The following is an 18679-nucleotide window of genomic DNA, read 5'->3' as shown; positions in this document are numbered from 1 at the left end:
CAGGATAAACATAGGGGAACAAAACCAGAGAGAAATGTGTTTGGTACCATCAAAACTCTTAGAATGACAATTAAATTCCTCCCAAGAATCTCATCAATGCCTCTGGGAATCATATATAACTCATGAAAATACAACTTTGTCCAAGAAGCCAAATGATATGACAAGCAAGTCTTACCGAGAGGTCATCTCCCCGAAGAGCATTCCCTGAGAGGTCTAAGTGGGTGAGGGTGGTAGCAATTAGCTGGTTGGCACTGAGTGATTGAGAAAGGCTATTCACCCCTACAATATCAAGAAGAGTCAAGTTCAGTTCCCCTTTGAAGAGAGTAAGATCAGGCTTATAAATTTTTTGTAAATAGGCTAGCAACAGTAACTCAGACAGAATGTAGAACTAAATGAGACGGTGATTCAGTTCTCCAAACTTGTGTTTTCTTTTAATAAAAAGTTTCATGGAAATAAAGTATTGGATTTTTTTAAAAATATAAGTGTGGCTTAGTTACAACAAAAAGTATAGAGGGTCACATGTTATCTACCCAACTCTCCCCTAAGCTTTGCACTCAAATATTGTTTTGCGGGTAAAAGTAAGAGAATAGAATGGACCCTTAGAGATCATCTAGCCCAATTCTTAGATTATGCAAATGAGAAAACTGAAGCCCAGAGAAATTAAGTGACCTGCCCAAAAGCAAATGTGTAGGAAGGAATAGATCTAGGATTCAAATGCAAACCTTCCAAGAAGCAATCTAGTTCTCCTTCCACAACACCAAGAAGGCTAAAATATTTCAAGTCTTGAAATACCACAAAAAACTTAATTGTCCAAATTTATCTTATTCTAAAAACCTGCCAAGTGCTTTTACAATTCAAAAGCAGTATTTCAATTATAAATGTGACTATTAAGAAAAAATAGTAAGATAAATGTAAAATCATATGTAAAAAATAATTGGGTTAATGTGTTATCAATTTGTTAATAAAGTAATTGCAATATATGTAATGTTTACAAAATATTAATAAAATGTTACTCATATTCATACATTTGTCCAACACAATATTAAACCAAAATTTACTCAGTATTATTGAAAGCACAATTTAGGAGCATAGTATAAGGGTAGGGATATCAGTTCTAATACCTTTATCAGGTCAGAACACATTTCCAATGTGTACTGGTGTGAATAATGACTGGATAGCTTCAGCAACTACTTCAGAGTTATTATGAGAATCAAATATGAATTTCTGTAGTATGCTTTTCAAACCTTAAAGCCTCGTAAACATATTTTTTCTAGAAGCCTGAGATATCAAGAGAGGCTATGTTTATGAAAAACAACCACCTTGCTCCTGTTACTGACAAATTTGTACCTGCTATGACAAAAACATGTGGAATGCACTAGTCTCATATTAAAATATACAATCATCTGTTATTCTACTATCATATAATAAATGCTATACCAAATACTTTAAAAAATATCAGGGAAATCATTTTTCTCTAAATCATTCCGTTCTGAAGTGTGACAAAATTCAATAGATGCAGAGCTGAATTAGATGGCCAAATCACTCCTGACAGTAAAATGCTTCTTGACAAGTACAGGTGCTTGGCAGTGGGCCAGGATCTAAAAATAATCAGTATTAGATAATGCTATGTCTTAAGCTTAATGCTACTGTAAAAATGAATGCTTCCTTTCTGTCTCCTCCCTATGTTAATTAGCATACCAATGGCAGGAAATTAGAAAAAGGTTAAGAAGCAGAAACTCATATCTATTCTAAATACAGATTTACACCCCACATTTAGGTTTTCTGATTATTTTAACCATGCCATTTATTTTGATAGAGGAGAGTTTCTACATCTGGAAGAAGGTGGCACCAGACAGATATGGCTTGACCTAATCAGAATTAAAGGAAGGAGAACTAGAAACACCTTATGGAATATCTATGGAAGAGGTAAGGCACTGATGTAGGAGAATGAAAGGATTATACTGAATTAAGGAAATAAAACTAAAAAATATATTGACATAAGGAAATAGAATAATTGTCAGTCAATAGTTGATGCTTAGAAGCTTAGTATCACAAATGGCTCGACAATAATTTCCTCTTCAATTCTAAAACTACCTGAAGCTCAACTCAAAGATGAGAGAGAATAAGACCTTTTAATATGAGCAACTACTCATATTTACAAAGCAATTTAAGATTGAGCAAAGTGTTTTCCCTAGAATTCTATGTGCTAGTTAAAGCAACTATTATTATGGCCCTGATCATAGAGCCATTACTTGTTAAGGAGACAGGTTTCAAACGAAGACTTCCCAATTCCTGGTACAATAATTTTTCTAGGTACTTCATAGCCTCTGAAAAGGGACATTTCAAGATACACTACCTAAAAAGCAGTTATATAAAATCTCACTTGTTTCTTAAATAAATATTTTAACATATAACTTAAGCTTCCAAAATAGATATTAAGGAGGAAAAGAGATGATATAAATCCTCCTATCTTAACACCAAGATAGTCTTGGTCCCAATAAAAGTTCTTAAAGAAGAAAGGTGAAGATTTCAGTTGTGGCAAATAGAAGATACCTCTTAGTCTACAAGTGGACTTAAAGAAAAAGCCGAAGTCAAGAGGGGAAAAGAGAATGAGAGAAGAGTAAAACTGAAGAAAAGAAACAGGGACTTGATTCTCCCTCACCTTAGTGCTCCTTTGCAGAAAGCTCCATTTTCCATCCTTTTATCTAAACTCCCTACGTATAGCCCATAATCAGTGGGAGCTGATTATTAATTCCTTTTGGGAATACTGACTGGCTAACATAATTTGCAATGAATTGTTGGGTTTTATGGAAATATTGGAAGCATTTTAGTGAGATCTAGAATGGATTTCAAGTCTGAGGATTATAACTGCAATTCTCACAGTGACCCCAAAGAATAATAATATGAGGAAAATAATTCAGACTAATAGGAGTATTTTCAAATATATGAGCATCACGATCAGTTCCTAGATTGCGTGAAGGGAAGGGCAAAATAGGAAACAGTTACAATGGCCTTAACAAATGTTACTAGTTGTTGTAACATCTCTTTTAATAATCAATGAGAGAAGTGGAGGGGGGGGAAATCTATTTGCTGTTTAAACGAACCTATTTTCATTCAAAAGATGAATAATCACTTTGAGACATGGAAGGAGATTTTTATTCACGTAAAGGTTGGAATCTATGACTGAAAATCTATCATTATGCAATTTTTGTAACTGTTAAAAGAAAGCCAATTTCTAGAATAGTCAATGACAGCCATTTGCCTTCCCTACTCATTCTGATTCTGTCTAGTCATCTTTCTGCCATGTACTGCTATTCTAAAAGTTACATTCACATCAATAAGTAAGCAATTTAACACTGAATTATTCCATAAATATGTTTATATTTACACTGACCATCATTATATGGTAGGGTTCAATCTGAAGTAGAAAGGGGGAGGTGAGGGAAAAAGTACTTCAAGAAATGACTGTGCTGCAAACAAAAGAGCTGTGCTGTAACAAAAGACATTTTTTAAGGATAGATCAGAAATGGAGTAGTAAAAGAAATATTCCTATTAATCAAGACTGATAACTTCAAAGAGGAATTTGGTTTAAATCTCCGATCTTTTATAGACTTATTTGTGTGACACTGGACACGTCACTTAAGCCTTCTGGGCTTTATTTTCCTCTTTGGTGAGGCAGTTGGATTGGCCTATATCCCTTCCAGCTCTTTATGATTCTATGAAAACTTAATTTTAAGAAAACTGGAAAGAAGGCTGATGATACAGGGCACAAGTGAATATCTTTCTTTAGTTGTCCAAATTACGTAAACAAATCCTTTCCCTAAGGATCTCAAAGGGCTTTGTAGTTGTTGTTCAGTCTTTTACAGCCATGTCCCAACTCGTCATGACCCCATTTGGAGTTTTCTTGGCAAAGATACTGGACTGGTTTGTCATTTTCTTCCGAACCTCATTTTACAGATGAGGAAACTGAGGCAAACAGGGTTAGGTGACTTATCCAGGTTCACACAGCTGGGAAGAGTCTGAGGTCAGATTTAATTCCCGAAGATGAGTCTCCCTGATTTCAAGCCCAGTGTTCTATCCACTGTGCTATCTAGCAGCCCAATTTTTTTTTATTATACTTTGTAGAATAATCTACTATTTAACCTATTTTAGAGACAGACTGGGAGGTAACATGAATAAAAGTAACAGGCTTGTAATCAAAGGGCCTAAGTCCAAATGTTTCCCTGACACTACTTGTGTGACTTTGAGCAAATCACTTAACCTTCCTAGTCCTCAGAGTTCTGGTCTTGGTGTAGGTTAGACTTGATTTCAAAACCTGAATCAGACACTTATTAGCTGTGTGACCCCAGAAGACTCAGTTTCCTCACCTGTAAAATGGGAACAATAATAACACTGACCTCACTCACAATGATCATAAACCTTAAAGCACTATGAAAATACTCCTCAGCTGTACCATGTTAGAAGTCCAATGGACTTGCTGACAATAGTAGTAGGGGATCATAGAATTTTGGTCTGCAAAAGACCTCAGAAAACACCTATCACTTTCATTGTCATGATGAAAGTACTAGGAAGGTAAAATATTTTGCCCAAGGTCCCACAGGAAATAAGGAGCTGACAGATCTTTTGATACTATCCAATGCTCATTCTGCTCTATGGCAACATGCTGCCTCTGTCTTCCAGGCTACTTAATTTAGGGAACTACTAACTACTTAGTTAAGTAGTTAATTTAGGAGACTACTAAATACTTGGGGCAGCTCCATGGTGTAGTGGATGGAATGGTCAGCCTGGAGTCAGGAACATCTAAATTCAAACCCAGCCCCAGACACTTACTAGCTGTGTGATCCTAAACAAGTCACTTAACCCTGTGCACCTCATTTTCCTCATCTGTAAAATGGAGAAAGAAACGGAAAACCATTCCAGCATCTTTGCCAAGAAAACCCCAAATGGGGTCAGGAAGAGCTAAACCCGGCTGAAAAGCAACTGAACAAATACTAAGTACTTACTCGTGAAGAACTATGATTGTCTTCCTTTGTATTCTTTGATATATAAGCAGGCTGTGATGCTATAGGAATGAGACTTTTCTTGTACAGTTTGGCAGATAAGTTTCATCCTTGCTGTACAAATCTTATGGTGTCACTACACTGCTCAGAAATCTTTTTTAGACTCTTAGTCTAAATCTGAGAAAACACCTTGTCCAACCTGGAAGGGAAGTACATTATCCCCGGTGGGGGTTATCCAGGAATTCTAATGATGGAACAGTTCCTCACTAGTTTCTGAGATGAATGGTACAGGTTGGGATCCACGGAGGTAATTATCTCATTGAATTCAATTCAGTGTCATCCCATACACACTAGAAACGTCATGTATACTGCATGGCACTGTATCATTAGAGGGAAATCTATGTTGTCCATCTTCTTTGTAAGCATCTCCATTGCTCTGAAAGCTGGTTATGAAAGTGACTTACAGTAGCACCATGATACAACTAGTGCAGTTCTTTCTAATAAAATAGAGCTCAAACGTTTAGAAAAAAAATTTTATTTTCCACTTTACAAAATCACCATCTAATATTCACAATATAGTCCTTCAAGCATTTATTCCATGAACTTGCTATTCTCTAATTATTTGTATAGAATAACAAATTCATCATTACCTCTGTGGATGGATTGCAATTCTATTCTACACCGTATTATTTTATTTTGCTTGCTTATAATTTTCCTATTCTTATATCATAAAACAATAACTAAGATATTATCTTTATATTATGGAAAATAATAATATGACCCTTAATATCTGGCAAAGGTGGACTCATATGTTAGGAAGGTAAAATGCAGTTGTGCTATGGTACAAGTTTATATGATTATTATATAACATACTTGTTCATTATAGACAGAAAAAATAAAACATTATTTCTAGCTTCAAAGTCTAACGTCACAGATCTTTCTAGACAAACAGATACTCTCCTTATTTTTCCATCTTCCCCTAACACCTAACATAGTTATAGCTTGATTCCACTCTGAACAATGAGTAATTATTCTAGAAACAGAAATATGGAAGTATCTGCGTGTAAATACTTGGGGCAGTGTCAATAGCATAATTTAATATATTTATAGAGTATAAACTCCTTAAGAGCAGGGACTATTCATCTTTTCCCTCTATATCTCCAGCATTTAGCACAGTGCCTAACCAAAACAATAAATAAGTCAGTACTTAAAAGTTTGTTGACTTACTGATGCTTTAGATGAGTTCAACTATTTAAAAAAAAAGAAGTGAGCTATAAAATCAGAGTTCATGCATAAAATAAATTTATTTCATGTTGCCTTTTTCTTTTTTTTAATTCTTTACTTTTACTTTTTCTAAAAAACAGAAATCTGTTTGAAGAAATGCTTTTCATCAATGAGCTAGAGGTAAATGCTGACATACTCGGTTTAACAGAAAGAGATAATAACTAAATGGTACGAGGCCTCGCAATGGCCCATGCAGATGGAACGGTAAAAAATGTCGGACACAAAAAGAATCAGTCTAATAGTTTCTGAAAACTATTTGAAAGGTGGCCTTATTCAGACTTTAAAGGGGAAGGGAGATTTATGTATTTTCATAAACCATTGTGCAAAGCCTTTGTAATCTACTTTTATAACCAATTCATGAAGAAAATTGGAGCTAACAAACATTTCTGAATGTTCCTCAGTTTCCAAAAAACTTGTTAACTAATTTTAGGTGAAAATAATTTGTTTTAATTAAACGTAACTTCTAGATAACTTGAAAATGTGCTTATAATTCATGTATTATTTTTAAACAACCGAGGCTGTAGTTAGTCTAAGTGGACTGGACCATGGCAGGAAGACGGTAGGGTGGATAGAGTGTTGAACCTGGAGTTGGAAAGATCTGAATTCAAATCCAGCCTCAGACATTTATTTAGCTGTGAGACTCTGGAAAAGTTACTTAATCTTTGTCTACCTCAGTTTCTTCATCTGTAAAATGACAGTAAAAATAATGCCACCTATGTTTGTAGAGAGAATCAAAGGAGATTTTATTTGTAACATGCTTTGAAAATCTTGAAATGTTTATATAAATGCTAGCTATTATGAATACGTTATTATTCTGATTTTTATTAAATGTCAAAATAACACCATTTTAGTTTTAGCTCTCCAAGCAATTAGTTTTATGACCTAAGATATACAATGTTTCCAGGCCTTCATTTCCTCATCTCTGAAATGTGAAAGATGAACTGTACATGGCTATTAGGTTTCCTTCCAGGTCCTACATTCTAACACTGCTTTTGTCGGTCTGGTTGTTTTTTGTGAGGCAATCAAGGTTAAGTAACTTGCCCAGGGTCACACAGCAATTAAGTGTCATGTGTTTGAGACCAGATTTGAACCCAGGTCCTCCTGACTCTAGGGTCAGCACTCTATCTACTGTGCCACCAAGGTGACCCCATTCTATCACTGTTTTTTAAAGTGATGGACATATTCAACAATACAAAACAGACTTTGGTATACTGTACCTTTTGGTGATAATGAGGTTTTAGATAAATTTAAGTGTTTGAGTCCCTTTGGGAGTTTGGCAAACTGAATACTCAGAGAGGAAACACCTAGGGAAGAAAAAGAAACAGGTTTAAGTTTTGCAGTTCTCAGAGAATTGGAGCTGCTGTGCAAGTAATTAGTAAAATGAACTTAATTTCCTTCCCAATTCATGGGATTTATGGTTTCCTTTCCTATTTATCATTCTTATTTTCAAGTAAAATTACATAGCTCGTCTCTCCCACATACTTTGGTCATCAGTCTGGCCTCTTTTATTGCCCCACTCTCATAGATAACCTTTCATGTAGTCAAATCAGGGAATCCCCATTAGGGAAGAACATGAGAGTTGGAGGAAAGGCTTCCTAGACCCGAGGACCTCCCTCACTCAGGTGACTTGGTGTCTGAAGACCCAGAATAAACAAATGATTCATGCTGTCCTCTTGGAGAATGCAAATATTCTTCAAAGGGGAATTCAATCATAGTCAGAAATACTTTAGTATGAATAAGCTTCATATATTGCTTTTCTCTGAAACGAAAATACTAAATTTGACTTTATGCAAGAGGCCTTTCCTGGTCCCCCCAGTTGCCAGCACCTTCCCTTTTGAGATTACCTTTCATCTACTCTATATATATCCTGTACATGCCAAATTATTTTCATTCTTGTCTCCTCCATTAGAAAATGAGCTTCTTGAGGACAGGGGCTGTTTTTGTTTTTCTCTGTATCCCCAAGGATAGAGAAGCACAGTGATTGACATGTAAGTGCTAATAAATGCTTGTTGGGCCCCTGGAATATGGAGGGAAAAAATGTGTAAGGCAGATTGGGGAGACCAACTTTGCCTAGGTGCAGCTTTGTTTATCTGTTCTTTTATAGCCAAAATTCCTTCTAAGCAAGACAAAAAATATGCCAATGTCCTAAAATAAGAATTCCCAGATTTTCTTTATTTTCTTCAAATTGATCCACAAATTTATTTACATAGAAGTTTAGTTGCTAATTGACACTATCAATTTTTATATGCACTGTGAAACATTATAACTCTAAGTATGTTCCTTAGTCCTAGGAAAGATGACTCTCAAAAGCCCTAAATATATACCCCTCACATCTTCATACTACAATGAAAAAAAATCTCAAAACACAGACTACAATCACCCACAGGACTATATTTTACAGTTAGACAATGTGAGAGAAAAGGGGAGAATTAAAAATATAGTGATTAGATAAGCTGAACATCTAAATGACATCAAAAGAACAAGAAAGAAGTCTTTGGAGACACACAACAAAGTTCCTAAAACGGTATGAAACTACCCTAGTTGAGTTCAAAGTCAAAGGTAAAAGGTATAGACAGAAATATATTGTGGTAAGTTACTTTTGTCAAATTCCAGATCCTAGAGCTACAAACACACAAATTCAAAGGGCTAGCAGGGGACGCAACAGTCACCCAGCCCTGCTCCTGCCTTCTACTGATGAGTAAACTAAAGCAAGGATGATTCTTTGCATCATATGCAGCTGTAATTATGAACCTTGTGTCCCAAAAGAAGATTTGCAGATTATTAATCATGATATTGGTTTCAAACAATTTAACAGATAAACTTCTCAAGCAATAGTGTTAACTAACACAGTAAAAGAACTGATACCAGCTAACCTCTTTAAACTTCAGAATAATGAATTGGTTTAAAACAAGGACCTCTTTGTGTCATGGACTTCTTCGGCAGTCTGTTGACTCATTCTCAGTCTACAGGAGTCTAGATACTCTTTCTTAGGATAATGTTTTGAAAGCATAAAATAACATATGAACCATAACAAAGGAAACCAATTACGTAGAAATAACATTATCAAGTAGGCAGGTAGGTGGCACAGTGGATACAGCATTAAGCCTGAAGTCAGGAAGACTTATATGCCTGAGTCCAAATCTGATCTCAGACACTTACTAGCTGTGAGACCCTGGGTTAGTCACTTCACCCTGTTTGACTCAGTTTCCTCATCTGTAAAATGATCTGGAAAAGGAAAAGGCACACCAGTCCAGTATCTTTGCCAAGAAAATCCCAAATGAGGTCATAGTCAGACATAACTGAAAATAGACTGAACAACAACAAACATTAGCAATTAAAAGAAAAAATTCATGGACCCCTGTTAAGAACCTTTGGTTTTAAAGAAAAAGACCCAAAACAAGACTACTTATCTTCTTTTTCTATGAAATGTCTTATTCTAAATTCTTACTTTAATTCATGGCAAAATATATATTTTCTACTTAGATAGTAACCACTTGCTAAATATTTGTATTTACTAATCCTAACACAGGAATGAAAACTACTTAAAGAGCAGTATATTCCATTTAAAAAAAAATCACTCATTTTTATCAAAATTCCGAATTTCTTCAAGAATCCAAAAAAAAATCTTTTTGTAATTCATATGGATTCTTTTGTTTCAACTCATGTGTCATCTCTTCCCTGCTTCCCACAGTTAGAATTAATCACTCCTCATCTCAAACGTTCTTTCATGTGCCCTCTTTTCTCTATTACTCTTTTCCAAATGCTCTACAATGCTGCCCCACTGGCCAATCTACTTGCTGTTCCTCACACATTTCCTAACTTCACATCTTTTCAGTGGTTGTTCATTTTGGGAATGCTCTTCCTTCTCACCCTGCCTCCTCTGGCTTTTCCTGGTTTCCTTCAAGACTCAGTTCAAATCTCACCTTCTGCTGGAAGTCTTCATTGTCCCCGCTCTTCCCACCTTCCCTATAAAATTCCTTTCCACTTACATTCTACTTATAAGCACGTAGTCTCTTTCAGAGTGTCTCCCCCAATAGAATGGAAGCTTTCTCAAGGTTTGTGACCTTATTCTTTCCTTTCTTTGTGTTTTATTTGTGAGTCTTTTGCATTTTTTTGTATTTTTTTCAGTGCTTAACACAGAGCCTTAACATAGTAAAGCATTTAATAAATACTTGGCTCTTGATCGACATCACTCTTTAAACTTCCCCTTCTGTATTCTAGAGAACTGTGTATAAATTCTGTCCCTTCTTAGACCATGTATACTCCTTCAAGGCAGAGGCTTGTTTTTCACACTTGCATCTTCAGTGCCTAGTATTCTGATGTGTATGTTCATTTAATTGTGTATTGAATTTATTTTTAAAAATCTGAATGACTGAAGTGACAATGAGATAAAAACTCTCCCCTTTTGTTAATGTTCCAAAGTACAATTTTTCTTATGATCTTATACATTAATTGCCCAAACAAATGATGTCTCAGAATGTCTACATCACACATGCTTTGCCTGTGAAGCAGGAGGCACAGAAAATTACACTAGCATGTGTAAAACCTTCAAACTTTGCAGATGCTACAAAAGGAAGGAATTTTGTTGTTTAGTCTTTTCACTCCTGTTTGACTCTTCAAGATCTCATTTGGGGTTTTCTTGGCAAAGATACTGCAGCGGTTTACCATTTCCTTCTCCAGCTCATTTTACAGATGAGGAAACTGAGTCAAACAGGATGAAGTGACTTCCCCAAGGTCACACAGCTAGTAAGTGTCTGAGATCAGATTTGGACTCAGGCAGATGAGTCTTCCTGACTCCAGGCTTAATGCTCTATCCACTGTGACACTCGGCTACTCCAAAATTGCCGCAAATGCTACAAAAGGAAGGGGTTGGACTACATTATTTCTAAAGTTCCTTCAAGCTGTGCCATTCTACAATTACCTTACACAGAGATTGCTTTCCTGGGGTTTATTTACTTATCAATAAGAGAAAGATGAGGAAAATGAGGAAAGCACAGAGGAAAAGTTGTAGAGGTCACAATGAAGACATCACAGTAGGCAGCAAATATAATGGACCCTACAAAGAGAAAAGGAAACTAGATTGCTTATTTAAAAAAAAAAAAAGCTTGAAGGTAGAGTACGATGAGCGATCCAGTTGTAGGAGAAGATGTAAGCACTATAAACATAGAGGCTTACTACAGAAAGAAAGGTAACCTTTCAGCTATCATCAGAACAGGAGATAAATTTTAACAGGCTAATCTATCAGCATAGACAGAAGTTGATGGTGGCAACACTCCTTGAAAATAGTTTTTTCTCTGTCTGGGTCTCTCTCTAAATTCTACTAAGTGTATGGATCAGATGAGATAAATGGAAACTTTAAAGTGTTATAAAAATTCCAGGTATTATTGTTATTATTATTGTTATGCGTATTATGGAAGTTGCATGGGAAACTTAAAATTAAAAGGATTTTTACAAAGAAACTCCAAACTCCCGTCAGAAGATGCTTGGGGGTTTTACTCCATTTCCATTGGTATAATTCAATTTTGTTTAAAAAATAAAAATGAGAATACAATTTTATAGAATCTCTGTTTAAATGATTAAATGTTTAAAATTAAAAAAAAAAACCTAGAGGTTTAACTAGGTCAATCACAAATCATATAATGGAATTATGGTGGCTTTTATGATATAGGTAGGAAAAAAAGAAGAGGAAGGGGGTAAAGACTCAATTGCATCTCCTTCTGCTTCTAAATAATTTTACTCAACAGAGGAATAATTGTAAAAAATGTTCAGCACTGCAATGTGACATCTGATTCTATTAACTCACATTTAGGAGGAAATTAAATTTGACATTATAGAATTAACCCATAAATTACTTCAGTACTTGAAATGCCTATGGTGTTGTCATTTACATTTTTTGCATCTAAAGAGATATTTTGATAATTTTGTTCCATAATAATCAGCAAAGTAGAAATACGTTCTTCTTAGTGATACAGCAAAATATGTACTTTATCAGCAAAATGTCACCATCAAATTTCAATAAGAAAAAGTCCAACTGGAAGATGGAAAAGAACTTTTTCCCCTAACTTTGAGAAACTGTACAGATTTAATATAATTTTTGTGATTTAAAATTTTTCATTTCAATGTACTTTTTTGTAAAGATTTGACTCGGATGTCTAACGATTCACATAATATGCCATTACTGAATTACTATATTCATGGCAACATTTTTTTTATTATTACATAAAATTAACACAAGCATTTTCATTTCAGAAAAAAGTCTGCATTTGGATTTGTAAAAATTAGGTATAATAGGGCATAATGTAGCTAACATTGCTGGTGCATACATTTCTTAAATTACAAAATTAAGCAATATTCCTTTGAGACACTGTTCTGTCTTTGATGATCACAATCATTATGCATAGCTTTCTACTTAAATATGGTGTAGCCAAAAGTCTAAAGAGAAGTAAGGTATTTTGTCTAATTATCTATGTATGCCAATACTTAATTTTCTTCTTATAATAATGGAACCATCTGATAATTTTTCTGGTATTATGAAACAAAAGTAACAATCTAAAATACTGTTCTTCAAAAAATACATTATTTCTATTCATTCCTATAAGAATTCCATAAACCACATCAGATAATCATATAATATCAAAGTAAATGTATACACACACAGAGAGAGACAGAAAGGGGGGGGAGGAAAAAAGAGAGGGGAGAAAGGAGGGAGAAAGGGAAGAGAGAGAGAGAGACAGAGACAGAGAGACAGAGACAGAAGAGAGAGAGGGAGAATGAAGGAGAGGGAGAGAGAAAAATGAAGGAGAGGGAGAGAGAAAAATGAAGAAGAGGGAGAGAGAAAAATGAAGGAGAGGGAGGGAGAAAGAGAAAGAGAGAATGAATGAGAACCCGGTATTCCTAACTAGCTATTTATAAATTTAAACACTAAACATGTGCAATGTAAATACAGTCACAAAGGGTAGGTAGCTGAGGGATAGCAAAGGTCTCATATAAAACGGAGGGGACAATTTGTCAAATGCAAAGAAAAAGGAGACAGTGTAATTTATCAGTCTCATAATCTTGTCCAAAAAGGAAATGAAGCTAGCAAGGTGTGACCTATTCTTGTTGAAACCAGACTAGTTCTTTGTTATCACCACTTCCTTTTCTAGAAGATCATTAACCAGCCCTTTAATATGCTGCGTGTGTGGCTGGAATTGAAGTCCAGGTCATTCATTAGCCTATCATTTTAAGATGCCACTCTTTCCACTTTTTCTTTTTTTGTGGGGGTAGAGGAAAAGAGGGAAATTTCTTCTTCTCTATAATTTTTCCATTCCAGAATCCATCTATCTTTCCTTTTTATAAAATCAAGATCTTTACTTTTTTCAAGAGAAATTCATAATGAAAAATTTTACAGAGAAAATCTAGAATCATTCAGGTAAAAATTTGTTAAAGAAATAGAAGCTTACATTTCATACATACATATATATGTGTGTATGTGTGTGCACGTGTGTGTATGTACATATAAAATTATATCTATAAGAACTATATAAGAATATATGTAAGAATTTTATATATATAATAAGAAAATATTTTATTTAACATAATGATGTTAACAAAGGCTTACCCAAAGTCTACAAAAGATCATTTACAATAAGATCAAAAAAGGATGAGTAGAAAAAGATATGAAATTTAGAATCTCTAGGGAACTCAAGAATGGAATGATCTAAGACCGAAAATCTAAAGATAATGCATTTTGTATATACACAAACATCATTTTTGGTGAAATCAAACCACATAAATAGCCCACTGTGAAATGGTAAAATAAATACTCAAAAAGGAAAGAAAATAAACATTCAAAGACACCTGAGTTAAGGGTTTGGAGGACAGAAAAGTGTGAAACAAACAATGAAGAAAAACTTCTAAATCAAAGCAGATAAATAAGCGATATGAGGCTGTTCTATCACAGCAGGAATTTGGACTTTCTGAGGATACCACAGTTTCTTATACTACATGGAATAATTTATAGAATAATCATGACTTCTACTGGATGAAAGAACATATGTTACTGGTGCTAGTAAAAAAAGAGACATGGCATGATAGCCAATGCATCCCTGCTGAGAATGCGTGGAGGTGACCAAATACCCACCTGGCTTGAACAAACAAGAAGTGGGCAGCCTTCCTAGGGCCCTGCATGTACCTTGTCAAATCTAATAACCATAATCCAATTTGGGTGGTATCACATACTTCTATAATGTTGTAGCCAGAAAAGACCACAGAGATCTAATCCATTGCTCTCATTTTTCATACAAGGGAATTGAGGTCCAGAAAAAAAAAACATTGTGTGATTGTGCTTTTTAATTGTTTTCAGAAGTAATGGATGCAGTACGTGAAAATGATAAAAAGTCTAATCACCCCAAATATTTTTCCTAGGCTGAAATCTCAATATAAGTTTTACATTATACTGAATTTTTACTATCAAGTTATTTCTTCCTTAGCTTTTAACTTGGAAATATTTAGCACAAATAAAATGTCCCATGAGGAATTTGGTCTCATTGTCCCTGCAAATGGGTTTTCCATTCAAGAAGATTAGAGGAAGAACATAAAAAATTCAGGAAATTCTGCCATGGGATTGGAGAAGTGAGAAACATGAAAACAGAGTCAGGAAGTGTTTAGAGGTAGGTTAAGTGGGGGATGTCTCAGAATCTGTTAGACCAAACACACTCCCTACTCACCCCACTGTGGGTAAGGGATCAATGCAAGTGTCATTAAATATTCAGACAACAGCAATGGTCAGGGTAACAATGATGAAGTGATGAGACTCATGCAAAGAAGGTGGCTGAAGTAGGTACAGCTGCAATAGGACAGATGGGATGAAGGGAAAAGGAGTAGGAGAAAGAAGAGATGAATTGATTTTAGGATAATAAGAATAAGGAAAACAAGGAGAAAGAGAAGAAGGAAGAGGAGAAGGAAGGGGAAATTATGCCAGTGAAGATGACAAGGATGATTTCTGAGTCTGATGATACATGTATGAAGGGAGAAAAAAGGAGGGAGAGAAAAGGGCTATTAATTTAGCCATATTATTCTGACTATACAAAGGCATCAAACCCAACAGTACAACCATGAAAAATTTCATATATTCTGCCAGTTACAATAGGAGAAAAACTGATGGTATGCAGAAAGAGTTTAAAAGGAGAGAAAACACCATTTTAAATGCCATATTAGAATCGAAGGTTTAAAAACAGCCAACTTTGTTTATCATAGGATAGCTTTTGTAGGCGAAAGCTAAATGATACAACAGATAGAAAGACAGACCTGGAGTAAGGAAGACTCATTTTCCTGAATTCAAATATGCCATCAGACACTTCCTGGCTGTGTGACCTTGGGCAAACCACAGGATACTGTATGCCTCAGTTTCCTCATCTGTACAATGAGCTAGAGAAGGAAATGGCAAACTGCTTCAGTATCCTTGCTAAGAAAACCTCAGATGGGGTCACAAGGAGTTGAACATGCCTGAAATGAAAGAACAAGCTTCTGTAGGCTAATTTGGATTCCACTAATTCAGAAAGTATGCAAGGAGGATCTAATGATTTACCTTTTCTTAAAGAAAGGGATTATTAAATACATGAATAGTATAAACAAAATAACATCACTAAAGTCTGATTGATACTTTGCCATGGTATGGTGATGGTAATCCAAAATTTTGAAGATGATGCCTGAGGAGTACAAGCTCTGGCAGGTTCCCCTACATGCAAAGGTATTGGCTAGTTCCTATTGGAGATTAAGTATATGAAGTAGAAAAGTCATCTTTTTTCCCATCAAGGAACATAGAATCCAAATTGGGATAGAAGCCATGGTTTAAAACAAAGGCAAAATACAAGGTAGGAAATGTGCCAAATTTAAAATAATCACAGTGAATGCTAATAGAGTTCTGAGACAGGGAAGGAGAAGGGAACAAGTACTTATTAATCACCTACTATGTGCCAGATACCACATTAAGTGCCTTACAAATATTATTTTAGGGGTGGAGCCAAGACAGTGGGGTAGAAGGATGGATCTGCTGTAGCTCTCCCCCCACAGCCCATAAAATACCTGTAAAATTGACTCTAAACAAATTCTAGAGCAGCAGAAGCCACAAAATGACAGTGAAGGAGATTTCCAGTCCAAGTCAGCCTGGAAGGCCAATAGGAACAGGGCTCAGAGCAGATCTCAACCCACAGAGGGTAGCCCAGGCTTGACTGCTCAGCATGGCTCAGCCAGGGTTACAACAGGTTGGGGCATGGAATCCCATGTAGCATCTGCAGTTCCCAGATTCCTCATCCCACAAATGCCAGAGATAGCTTCAAAGGTCAGTGAGAAAGCTCTTTCACCTGCATGAGAAGGAGTAAGGTCTAGCCCTAGCCTCGGCCCCAGGCAGCTGCAGTGTCCATTTCTGGAGCCCTCCACCTAAGTGTCCTGAGGGAATTAACCAGCTGATCTGAATCTCATCTCTGAGTGGCAGCCCTGGGGTGAGGAGGAGCACTGGCTGGTGTGGTGGAGCTGTAGATGGTTGTGGAGAGGGAACCCTACTCACAGATCCTGGGTAGAAAAGCTTGTGGTTGCTCCCAGACCAGAGTTGAGGCCAGGAGAGGGGTAAACTTCCTTCCCTTGATTGTGCCAACTTGGAGGAACTGAATATACCCTCTATTTGAAAAAGGACTCAAAAGTCAAGTAACTGGCTTGGAAAATGCCCAAAAAAGGGGAAACAAATAAGACTATAGGTCACTTTCTTGCTGAACATCCTTTTGGATGAGGAAGAACAATGCTTACCATCAGGGACAGACATAAAAGTCAAGGTTTCTGCATCCAAAACCTCCAAAATAAATATGCAATAATCTCAGGCCATGGAAGAGATCAAAAGATTTTGAAAATCAAGTAAGAGAGGTGGAGGAAAATTGGAAAGAGAAATGAGAATGATGCAAGAAAATCATGAAAAGTGAGTCAATAGCTTGCTAAAGGAGACCCCAAAAAATGCTGAAGAAAATAACACCTTTATAAATAGACTAACCCAAATGGCAGAAGAGATTCAAAAAGCCAATGAGGAGAAGAATGCTGTAAAAAGCAGAATTAGCCAAATGGAAAAGGAGGTTCAAAAGCTCACTGAAGAAAATAGTTCTTTAAAAATTAGAATGGAGCAGATGGAAGCTAATGACTTTATGAGAAACCAAGAAATTACAAAACAAAATCAAAAGAACGAAAAAATTGAGGACAATTTGAAATATCCCATTAGAAAAACAACAGACCTGGAAAATAGATCTAGGAGAGATAATTTAAAAATTATGAGGCTACCTGAAAGCCATGGTGAAAAAAAGAGCTTAGACATCATCTTTCAGGAAATTATCAAGGAAAACTGCCCTGATATTCTAGAACTAGAGAATAAAATAAATATTGAAAGAATCCACTGATCACCTCCTGAAAGAGATCCCCAAAGGAAAACTTCTAGGAATATTGTAGCCAGATTCCAGAGTTCCTAGGTCAAGGAGAAAATATTAGAAGCAGCCAGAAAGAAACAATTTGAGTATTGTGGAAATACAATCAGGATAACACAAGATCTAGCAGCTTCTACATCAAGGGATCAAAGGGCTTGGAATGATATTCCAGAAGTCAAAGGAACTGGGTTAAAACCAAGAATCCCTACCCAGCAAAACTGAGTATAATACTTCAGGGGGAAAAATGGTTACTCAATGAAACAGAGGACTTTCAAGCATTTTTGATGAAAAGACCAGAGCTGAATAGAAAATTTGACTTTCAAACACAAGAATCAAGAGAAGCATGAAAAGGTAAACAGGAAAGAGAAATCATAAGGGACTTCCTAAAGTTAAACTGTTTACATTCCTACATGGAAAGATAATATTTATAACTACTGAGACTTTCTCAGTATTTGGGTAATTTGAGGGATTATATACATATAGACAGAGGGCACAGGGTGAGTTGAATAGGAAGGGATGATATCTAAAAGAATAAAATTAAGGGGTGAGAGAGGAAGATATTGGGAGGAGAAAGGGGAAAATGGAATGGGGCAAATGATCTCTTATAAAAAGAAGCAAGAAAAAGCTTTTTTCAATGGAGGGGAAAAGTGGGGAGGTGAGAGAAAAGTGAAGCTTACTCTCATCACATTTGGCTTAAGGAGGGAATAACATGCACACTCAATTTGGTATCAAAATTTATCTTACACTACAAGAAAGCAGGGGAGAAGGGGATAAGTGAGGGGAATGATAGAAGGGGGGGCAAATGGGAGGAGGGCTTCATTAGAAGTAAGTACTTTTGAGGAGGGATAGGATAAAAAGAGAGAATAGAATAAAAGGGGGACAAGAGAGGATGGAGGGAAATATAGTTACTTTCACAACATGACTATTATGGAAATCTTTTGCAAAACTACACAT

At 35.8% G+C, this 18679-nt stretch overlaps 1 protein-coding gene across 6 annotated transcripts in view; it reads right to left on the bottom strand.

Moving 5' to 3' along the window:
- Positions 1-18679, bottom strand: part of CARMIL1 (capping protein regulator and myosin 1 linker 1) — a 396768-nt gene that overhangs the window by 132765 nt on the left and 245324 nt on the right. For all 6 annotated transcript variants that reach the window (XM_072603992.1, XM_072603993.1, XM_072603997.1 and 3 more), the window contains exons 12-13: positions 7502-7588; positions 176-279 (exon numbers count right to left, since the gene is read on the bottom strand). In XM_072603992.1, coding sequence (XP_072460093.1) covers positions 176-279; positions 7502-7588 — 191 coding nt within the window. The remainder of the gene's footprint in view (positions 1-175; positions 280-7501; positions 7589-18679) is intronic.

This window comes from Notamacropus eugenii, chromosome 4 (genome assembly GCF_028372415.1).
Source record: "Notamacropus eugenii isolate mMacEug1 chromosome 4, mMacEug1.pri_v2, whole genome shotgun sequence".
Lineage (NCBI taxonomy): Eukaryota > Metazoa > Chordata > Mammalia > Diprotodontia > Macropodidae > Notamacropus > Notamacropus eugenii.
The sequence above is the reverse complement of the archived record's forward strand: the minus strand, read 5'-3'. Positions and strand labels throughout refer to the sequence as shown.